Source organism: Besnoitia besnoiti, chromosome II (genome assembly GCF_002563875.1).
Source record: "Besnoitia besnoiti strain Bb-Ger1 chromosome II, whole genome shotgun sequence".
In the NCBI taxonomy this organism is placed as follows: Eukaryota; Apicomplexa; class Conoidasida; order Eucoccidiorida; family Sarcocystidae; genus Besnoitia; species Besnoitia besnoiti.
The window spans coordinates 5041080-5051514 of record NC_042357.1 but is presented as its reverse complement, the minus strand read 5'-3'; the positions used below and the strand labels follow the sequence as shown (position 1 = coordinate 5051514).

Below are 10435 nucleotides of genomic sequence, written 5' to 3'. Positions count from 1 at the left end.
AGTTGAACGCTGGTCATCCTGAAACGTGCGCCAGAGGCGCCGTGGGCCGTGAATGTATTGCGCTAGCGACGACGCTGGGTTTCCTGCCGCGGCCAGACGATGCCCGTCGGGCCTCACGCGCGGGCTCAACAGACACGTGGAAGTGGGAACGAATCGAACAGGCGCTGACTTTTCGCTCCGACCGTGAACAAGGGAGAGGCGCAGCAAATGCAGTGCTGTCCGCAAATTCGTGCCCGACCGACCGTGGCGGATGGCATCGTGGTGGGCCTGCGTCCGCAGCCAGCATGGGGCACTTCGTCAACTGTGCACCTAATTCTTGTGTTGTGCTTGATCCGCGGGAGCTGTGGAGAGGTACTCCGAACATCTACACCGTGAAACACGATATTGAACACATGGACCTTCCGTCGACGCGTCGCGAGATCACCCTCGCACTCTGCATGCCTCTTCGTGGGCCTTTCCTGTGCACGAAGTAGAGTGGGAAGCCTTGCCTCGTGCAGGTCGGCGCAGTCATGCAGTTCCGAGGCCGTCGCGAGTCTTATAGAAAAGTCACGGTGTCTTCTAAAGCCTCCTCCTCTTTGACTGCGTATGTAGGCAGCGAGCAGTGCGCATTGGGCCACCAGAGCGGATTCACTTTAGATAATTTAGACAGTCGCTGCGAGTCGTTTTGACAGAACACACCTCTCGAAAGGGGCTTCTTGTCCGCGAACCGAGGCCAGACACGTCCGCTTCGAGAAATATCGCTTTCCGCTGCCGTCTTCGGTTTCGTCGCAGTGCATGCCCTCGCGAGAGGCCGGAAAAAAGTGCAAACATAGTGGGCTGCCTCGTTCCCCGGCGCGGGCTTCTTGAAACTTCCCTTTTCTCGCGGTTCCCTTGGGCAGCAGATTGCCCTGTAAGGGCGGTCCCAGGTAGCAGCTATATTAACGGACGAAACCTGAGTTTGCTCGTTGCGTGAGAGGCAAGATATACAACGGTGTGGTACGGACGTCTTCAAGCGCTCCCCTGGCAGGTGGACGCCTGCAAGGCATGAGGGGTCGCGGGGAATGACCCTTTTTAATGTCCTTTGCGTCTCTTCAATTAGTGTGCGCGAATGGCGGCGATACCCTGGGTACCGTATTCGATTTCTTAACAGCCCTTGCGGGGAATGACCCTTTTTAATGTCATTTGCGTCTCTTCAACTAGTGTGCGCGAATGGCGGCGATACCCTGGGTACCGTATTCGATTTCTGAACAGCCCTTGCGCGGCGTGTGAGAATGAAAGGATGCAGTATTCGTGATTTCAGTTGCAGCCAGGCCCCCGTGCATGTCTTGAACACGCAGACGCTAGGCCTCTCTATGCCCATGCCGAGAAGGCTTCTAGCACTGGGGACGGGTCGTCTCCATGGGCAGCAGTCTCCTTATTCCGGTATCTTCTGTGGCGATGTTTTTTTCGCGACTGATTAAGCAAGCTGCGTCGCGGTGTGTCACGCCTCCCTCACGATGCCTCGAACCGCGCGCCGTTGAGAAGACACGCGCACTGGCGGATCGCTTGTCGGCGTTGGCACACATCGCGCTAAGAGGTCTCCCTCTTCCCTTTTTGTTGGGAAGGTGTGTCGCAGTGGGTGAAGTGACTCTATCCGCCTCTGTTTGGAAAGAACCCGAGGTATACGCAGCATTTCCCTACCGGCAGGCTTCCTTTCGCAAAGGTGGCCTTTTTCTACGGCGCATGCACTGAGAATCGATACAGCACAGAATGGCATCAGTGCCCGGTCGCTGACGGCCGACTCGCCTCAACTATCGCCGCTCCCTACAGCCTTGATTGATTCAGTCCTGCCTTTTTCCCTGAGGAGCTGAAGGACGCGGAACGAGTGGGGGGCCTCGTCGCCTCGCGCTTGGACGGCCGCACATGCAGCAGCAGCAGCCCATGCCGTTGACCGCTTTTCTGCGTTCTCGCGGCCTCTACGAGCATGTGGAAAGGGTTCCTCCCGCCGGCGCTTCGCCGCCTCTCTCCTGCGGCTGAATCTTCTTCGCCGCCCTTTCTGTTTTCTCTGTTCGCGGGAGGCGCGCAGCCGCGGCTTGCGACCGTCAGCGACCGGGGGGCGGCCTGCGGAGGGGGGCGAGGAGTCTCCCTCGAGTCCCTGACCCCTAAAATGCGTTTCTGTCGAGCTGCGCGACCCCAGCTTTGCGTGCGCTGTAAGGTCACATCTCAGCGGTCTCCTGTGCCTCGCGTCTTCCCTCCACTTCCCGCCGCCCGGGACCCTGCGACCGCAGGTTTCCGCGCGCGCACGAGCTTCTTCGCCTCCCTCGGTCTGCCTCCAGTCCTTCCGCGTTTCCGGACTCGCCCGCCAGCCCGTTTCGCCTCTACGAAGTCTCAAGCTGGCCGGCCGAGCAAGGCAGAGATAGAGAGCCGCAGAGCTCGCCTCCAAGCCGTTCTCGCCGCTGGAGCCCGCCGCGTGCGCAACTTCTCCATTATCGCGCACATCGACCATGGAAAAAGCACGCTGAGTGACAGGCTCTTAGAGTCGACAGGCACGATTTGCCGCGGGTCCAAAGCGCAGTTCCTCGACTCGCTGGGTGAGGCTGGTGAAGGAACCGGGTTCGCGTAGGCGGATCAGATCGCTGCAGTCCGTGGCGGTCTCGGAGGAGTCAAACACGAGAGAGGCTTGAAAGGCGCCCTCCAGCCAAGGGAACCCCGCAGTCACCTGGAAGTGGCCTGCGCTGCTGCGCTGTCAGTGCTGGGATCGATCTGCGCGGAAGGCCGGAAGAAGTGCACCCTCTATCCATGCATCTCTAGGAAGCATCTGCGCGACTGACCCGTATTCAGTGCCTTCATTGCATACACATAGGCAGTGGGGATTGAGAAAAGCGTCCGAAAGGACTCCTGGGGCCCAGCACTCATAGCTGCAGGTGGGCGCCTGTGTTCCATTTGCCGCTTTTCAGAGGTGGAGACGGCACGAGGCATCACGGTGAAAGCGCAGACGTGCTCGCTGCTCTACGCGCACCCCGACACTGGCGAGGACTACCTCCTCAATCTGATCGACACCCCAGGTGAGGCTGAATTGCTCTGTTGCCCGTCTGCTCGCTGCCGGCGCTGTGGCCGCTTCAGTTCACGTCGCCTTACCTGCAGCTTGCCAGCGAGAGGCCGCCTTGACGACGCATGCGCTGATCACGGCTAGTCTTGAACCTAAACTTTGAGGTATTGTAAACTCTATCGAGAGCCTGGGAGCTTTGTCGCGGTTACTGAACTCGCGTGCATGATAGGGTCCACGGACACAAAGAAGGCGAACCAACTGGAGGCGGGGAGCGGCGCCCCGCGCTGCCAAGCGAGTGGCGATACAGCGGGTTGGATCTCGCCTCTTGTGTGCGTCGTGTATGAGCGGCGCGACTTTTGCGCTGTTTTGCTGCCTCAGGTCACAGTGACTTTTCCCACGAAGTCACGCGGTGCCTCACAGCGTGCCAGGGAGCGGTCCTGCTTGTGGACGGCCTGCAAGGCATCCAGGCGCAGACGATCGCACACTTTCGCCGCGCTCGGCAGCAGAATGTGGAGCGACTCATTGTTGCGGTGAACAAGGTAAAGCCCAGACGAAGCGGAAATCCCCAGACACGTCTGTCTACCTCGGTTCCACATAGGTACCCACGGCTACCAACGCATCAGCGAGACTAGACGCCTCCTGGATCCTCCCACGCGAGCTGCACTCCACAGATCTCCTCAGACAAATGGCGAAATACACGAACAATGTGTTTTTGCATCCATGTTTGCCAGGGGTTCGAGACTGTGGCATTTCTGTCTCAAGGCCGTCAATTCTGCAGAAAGCTGCGAGCGGTCTGCTCACGTGTCCGCTGCAGTGCTGACGCAGACGTGGCTTGATGCGAAGAAGATCTGCGGCGCTCGCTGACCTCAGAAAAAACAAATTTCTTTTTTTATGGTGGCAGGTTGATCTCGCGGCGGTACCCGAGCAGTTTTCAACTGTGAAGGCGTCCATCGCCGTGCTGACGGGCGAGCACGAAGACAACGTTTTGGCGGTTTCCGCTAAAACTGGCCAAGGTACCACACCGACGACTGAGATCCTCATCCACATATATATATGTGTATGGTGGACGGAGTTTTTTTGGGGCCTTGCCTCGTCGATGCATGCACTGGGGGACGCGGCCTGTCTCCCGTTGATGGAGCGATGTCACAGGCAGCCTTACGGCGCCTCGTGGCGGTTTCACATTGGCTCATCTGCTTCATGAGCCGCGTCGGATGCGGCCGAGTCTTTGGTGTGCGTTCTACGAATCTGCGTCCTGGCAATATGCGTTTTCTGTCTTGCTAGAGATTGGATGTGGTCTCGAATCGGCACGAGCACACGAGCACTGTGTTCGGCACTTGCATTTCGGACTGAGCAGGTGCAATTTTGGCAGCTCCTGACCTGTGTGTGTGTGTGCTGCTTGACCTTGCACGTTTTCGAATTATCCGGCCTTTCTTGTCAGGAGTCGACAACTTGCTGAAAGCGATCGCGGAGAAAGTCCCGCCTCCTGAAGGCAACGAAGCCGCGCCCGTAAAGGCGCTTGTCTTCGATAGCTGGTTCGATGCGAAGAAGGGCATCGTCTTGCTCGTCGCGCTCAAGGTGCGCCCGGATTCTTCTTGCTGTGCTGAGCTCTCTTTCGGGGCTCGCTCGCCCTGCTGCGTGAGGTGCCCTGGGATTCGCGAGAACTAACTTCCACTCCCTTTGCCGTGATCCAGGGGTGTTGCGTTCTCAGCTGCGGCTTTGCAGTCTTGTGCATGCGCTGCGTGGACCTCCCTTCCCCCGCTTGGATGCACGTGTCTTGCTCTCAGGAAGGCGTTCTGAAGCCAGGCGCCACTCTAGTCGCGGCGCATGCGCGGAAAACAGTTCAGGTCAAAGACGTCGGCATCCTCCATCCGTTCATGACGCCGACCAACGCCCTGCGAGCTGGCCAGGTTCGGTGAAGGGCGGCGGGGACGGGGACGGGGACAGGGACGTGGACAGGGGGGGGGGCGAGGCGGCGGCGGGGCCACGAGGCGGCCTCCACTGCGACCCCTGCGCCGACGGAGGGAGAAAGCCTGCGCGTCGCTGCGCTCCGTAGCCAGAGGAAAGGCTCCATTTACACGTCAAACCCGGAACCCGTCCGCAGTTGCAAATGCGTCTGCTTGCATAGCTGTGCGTTGCACACAACTAGGTGCGGTCGCGTGGGTGACAAGAGCCTCCTGTCCCTGTACGCAGGTGCGAGCCTGCGCCCGATTGTTTCCGCGCTCAGGTAGGGTACATTTGCTCGAATATAAAACGAGCCCAGGACGCCTGCGTCGGGGACACGCTCTTTCCACAGAACCACGTCGGCGAGGCGCTGCCGGGCTTCGGGCCGCCCAAGTGCACCGTCTACGCAGGTAAGCGCGCGCCGGAGTCTGCGCCATGTGTGGAAAGAAGCTTTTCTTCCCGGCTGGAATTCCAGCCTCCGATCCCGTGTGCGCATCTGCAGAGGACAGCCGTAGATCGCGATGGCTGTAGCAGATTTTGAACTAGACCCGACTCTCAGGCAGGAGCTACCTATACCTGTAGGGGGGGTATGTGTCCCTCAAGAGGCTTCAAAAAATAGCCAAGGAAAAAGAGGACGCATCTGGTGCATGCAGTAGTCAGGCAGTACCCCTAGCCTTGCGTGCTGCCGTATGTTTGCTTTTAGGCGTCTATCCGGAGGCCGTCATGGACTACGAAAAACTGCAAGTGGCCATCGGGCGCTTGCTCCTGACAGACCCTGCGGTGGAGGCGAAGCCTGAGGTCAGCGCAGCGCTCGGTCAAGGCTTCAGGTGTGGATTCCTTGGCATTCTTCACTTGGACGTCTTCAAAGAGAGGTATGCAGTCGGGCATTCGACGAGAAACTGGTCCGCGTATATCTGCGCATGCAAAGACCTGCCGTCGTTTTGTTCTCCTGGTTCGCCATTTTGGGTGTGCGTGTGCATGCCTATGCATATCTTTGCGTGTCTATATAGTACTTGTCGATGTGCTCGCGGGCATCTCAGCTTACTTGCATACATATCTCTTGCTCTCGCGCGGGCCTGCCAATACTTCACTGCTCGTGCGTGTATATACATATATCTAAATATTGATATATAGATTTATAGATGTGCCTGCATCAGCGTACATATATATATGTATTGATATACGTGTACGGCTCGTCTTTCTCTCTTTGTGGAGAGAGGTGTTACACCTCTGCTAACGAGAAGGCGTAGGAGGAAGCGTATTCAGCGACTATGTTTTCTGCGTCTATTCAGACTGAAAACTGAGCACGACGTGAGCGTCCTAGTAACGTGCCCGACAGTTCCGTACGAGGTGACGCCGAAGAAGAAGGGTGAGAAGAAGCTGACAGTACAGTCCGCGTCGGATTTTCCTGATTATTTCGAGCGGGTAGAGGAGCCGATGGTAAGCCACGTCTCACAGGCACAGTCGCTGGTTTTTTTACTTGATTTATTTAATGTAAAAAATAGCTTTGTTAAACTGATACTTTTTTTTAAAAAGCAGGTAAAAGCCCCCTGTCTTTGCCTCGATTGCGCTGTTCAAGTAGAACCCGGCAGCGGCTTTGCCATTTTCTCGCTGTCCCCTCTCAGCCGGTCCACAGGCTTGAGATGCTCCCGACGGCGTCGGGCGTCATCGCAAGCGACTTTCTTTCAGTGTCGTCCCTCCGTTTGGGCGCCACTCTGACGCCAGTTGCGCCTCCATTGTGTGCCGTTGCATCTAGGGTCGGCATGGAAGCGGTGATGTGTGTGTGGCGTCTCTAAGGACAGCCACTTCGTTTTAGAGAAGGCATTTTGAATGCCCTCGCGGATGTTTGTACAGGTCGAGGCAACGTTGATCGTGCCGCAGAAGGCAGTCCCCGCCATACAGCAGCTCTGCATGGAGAAGCGCGGCGAGGAGTTAAAATACGAGTTGCTCGCGAGCGCTGGCGCAGACGCCAAGGAAAGCCGCGTCATTCTTGTCTACAAGATCCCGCTGGCAGAGGTCATCCTCGACTTCTTTGACAAACTTCAAGCGCTCACCAGCGGCCTCATCTCCTTTGACTACATCGACGCCGGTACAAATATATATATATTCATATGTGGATGTATGTTTTTGTGCGTGGAGATGTGAATGCAGACACACGTGCCAAGACAGAGTGTCCACTGGATCTATCGCTTTGTAGTCGTCTAGGAAGATACAACAAGTGTGTCCTTGATTGCACCTGGAATCATGTGGCTGTCGTGGCTTCCTTCCCATTAATTAGAGGCATAGTGGATTTCATTCGGAACATGTTGGCAGGCACTTTTCCGTCCTCGACTTTAGCTTCGGGCGAGGCTTCTAAGGTCACGGGCGTTCTGCGAAAATGCAGGGGTGGTGCGATATGGGGCATCGATATGCTAGAGTACTATTGAAACAAATGCAGATTCGGCTGCGCAGTCGATGTCGAGCGGTGGTGTCACCGCGGTGGGCGCTGCGGACAGCGTTGGTTGTTTTGAGGCTTTCTTTTCTCCTCTTCAGGAACAGCCCCTGCGGATATTGTCAAAGTCGGGTTTCGCTTCAACGGGGAACGCGTGGATGCTCTCAGCTTCCTCGCTCAGCGGGACAGGGCGCGAGAGCAGGTACACACCGACGCACCAACGCACCGAAAAAGCGGCCGGGAAAGAAAAACGCTTTTTGTGTTCAGCGCCTAAAATAATCCATGCCGACGATATCGGGCTTACTCCCCGATACCGGGAAGGCGTAGAAAGCGCACATCCCAAAGGGTGTCTCTAGGCAGTATGCACGCATATGCCTGTGTGTGAGCCCACGCCCAAGTTTATGTTGGGATTGATCTTGCGCTTGCAGATACAAAGGCAGCCAGAACACATCCGTGGAAATGCTGCCTGCGGAACCAAATCATCCAAATATCGCCCATGGTGTTTAAATGTGTGTGTGTGCACCGCGGTGACACCGCCTTGAGAGCTGGTATATTTGTGTGTTCCGTTTGGGTTGCTGACGGTGTTGGCCGCGTGAAGGCGTTTGTCACTGCTTTGCGCCAGCGCGTACGGAGGTCCTCGTTCCGGGCCTCTGCGGGCCTCGTAGATCCCCTCCGCGCCACCTTCTGAGCTCGTGTGTGCCTTTGTGGGGCTGGAGGCAATGCTTCAAATCTCCTTCTCTGGTTTGGGCGGGTTGTGGATGGCGTTCAGGGCATCAAGTACACTCAGCGGCTGGCGAAACTCATTCCCCAGCACCAGTTTGAAGTTGTCATTCAATGCATTTTGAACGGGAAAGTCATTGCACGCGAAGTTGTGCGCGCCGCGAAGAAAGACGTGCTCTCCAAATGCTACGGCGGCGACATGACACGCAAGATGAAGCTACTCGAGAAGGAAAAAGAGCGCAAAAAGAAACTGAGAAGCATATCCAACGTCCGCGTGCCTCCCGAGGCCTTCTTCCAACTCCTTAAAATCTGAACATAACGAATCCCCAGACCAAGACAAAAAAACGACCCTCCCTGATGTTGCGGTTTGTCTGTCGCTCTGTATTATCTGATGCCGTTTTGTGAACAAGTCGGACGGGTTGTATGAGAGGCATAACTCGTATGTCTCCGAGACCAGGGGCAGTGTCAGTCTCTGGCATCCTAAGGCGCAGACTTCTGTGGATGTATGTACCTCTCTGTACAGCCCGAGTGCCTCGCATCTCTCTTGCTCTCTTGTCGGGATGGAGTCCAATGTGGGCGCAGTTGCATCATGCGGCCTTGCCCTCCTTCACCCGAATATGCCCTCACAGTGTTCGCTTGGCCGTGTCTCACGTGTTTGCGCTATCGCGTGTATTCACCATCTGCAGACTTCTTTTTAAGTAACTCTTCCGTGCTCCGGCAGACGCACACGTCTGCGGAACGCTTCGTCAGCCAAGTCCGATGAACCGCAGAGACCTCTCTTCGCATGGGCAGCGCCGACACCAAGAAGAATGCAGACGAAAGGGCACAAGCAAATTGCAGAACAGTAAAACTAGTCTTTCTAGCTTTGCACTCAGCGTATGCCAGCTGGACAAGATCGTGATTCCCGTCGACAGAAAAGCTGTCTGCCGCTATCGCTCGGTTTGCGCACTCAAGGTGCTGGCACGATTGGCGTTGAGCGGGTGAATGCGAGGCTCCGGTTTGCCGATGTCGGCACTAAGTCAATAGTTTACAACGAAGGAGTACGCTGCAGACAGCGGAAAAGCTGCTAGATAGACCAGTTTCGCTTTCGCGCAAGGTGAGGCTGGCAGATCGATACGGAGGGGTCAGACCCAGGCGGCGCCAGAGAAGCGTCGAGCGCGATTATCCGCCTCAGAGAACGCCACGACGGCAGTTCGGGTGTTTGCGTCAACGTGCTGGGAAAAAATAAGGCGTTTTCGCTTCTCTCTCCGCTGAACGACTCACCAGGTTGCGGCCCCTGCCGCTCGCAATACCAAGACGCCAGACCGTTGTTTGCATGTACGTATGTGTGTATATGGTTACGCGAGCGTGTATCGGCGGCACAGATGTGTGCAGCACCTTCGAGAGGGACCGCACAGCTCGCTCCTAGCGTTGCATGCGAGACGCTTCAAATACAAATCCTCTGCCCTACGATTTCGGGGCAAATAACGGCACCTCTACACAAATAGGCCTGCAGCCCAATACGCACTCTAGTTCAACACTGCAGGTCCTCCAGGTCCGCTACTCAAGCCTGCCCCCAGACACCCAGTGCAAAGACATACGTGTGTGACCTAGCGTGGATGAGATAGAGATATTGATGCACGCCGGAACGACAAGAGTGAAGCTCACTCGCAGTCAGTAGCAACGCATGCTGTGCAACTACATGCCGACCTGTCAATAAGTCTGCTCACAGACAACAGAACGCTGGAGTACCTTAACACGCAAGCTGCTTCGACGCAAACATAATTCAACAGACGCCTGCATGAGGCACCTGAGCGATGTCACCTATGCACGCAGAGATCTACTGTGGTGTAAGCGTTTCCTCCGTGGGCATCCTCACCGACGCGCCAACGGGCACGGCAAGCTGGGTATCTACTGACACACGCGCTCGCCGATGTACGTGCACCTGTATAGACTTATATTTTTATATAGATATAGCGACGTTTTCTGAAGAAACGGATCCGTCGACCTGCTGTGACGCATCGGATATCCGTATCCAGGCTGCAACTTCTCACACGTCCGCACCTGCCCTTCTCTCCCCCTCCCCGCCGCCCCCCTCCCCGCTCCGCTTGAAAGGACTACTTCTAGAGGCGACCGGGCGACGAGCCGCAGCTCCGGAACCAGTCGCACAGCTACACCGCCGGCTGACGTCTTCGCCTCGCGACTCCTCGACGCAGGTACACGCGCTGGGTTCAGCGCATCATCCTGTGGAACTACTCAAACGCCTTGGCAAAAAAATGAGGCACGTTCGAAGCGAATGACAAGACAGACCTGCGTCGCCCCGTTGGTCTGTGTGCGGATGCGTGCCACGCAGCCTC

General features: G+C 56.6%; 1 protein-coding gene across 1 annotated transcript; it reads left to right on the top strand.

Annotated features, from left to right (window-relative positions):
* Positions 1 to 1942: 1942 nt before the first annotated feature.
* Positions 1943 to 8412, top strand: BESB_040550 (putative GTP-binding protein lepA; the record flags this gene model as incomplete). The annotated part of the gene is made up of 12 exons (XM_029362641.1): positions 1943 to 2549; positions 2916 to 3023; positions 3386 to 3546; positions 3909 to 4020; positions 4446 to 4582; positions 4792 to 4914; positions 5232 to 5358; positions 5652 to 5820; positions 6241 to 6388; positions 6803 to 7037; positions 7481 to 7581; positions 8149 to 8412. The coding sequence occupies 12 exons, from the start codon at positions 1943 to 1945 to the stop codon at positions 8410 to 8412; spliced, it is 2292 nt and encodes a 763-aa protein (XP_029221606.1).
* Positions 8413 to 10435: the final 2023 nt, after the last annotated feature.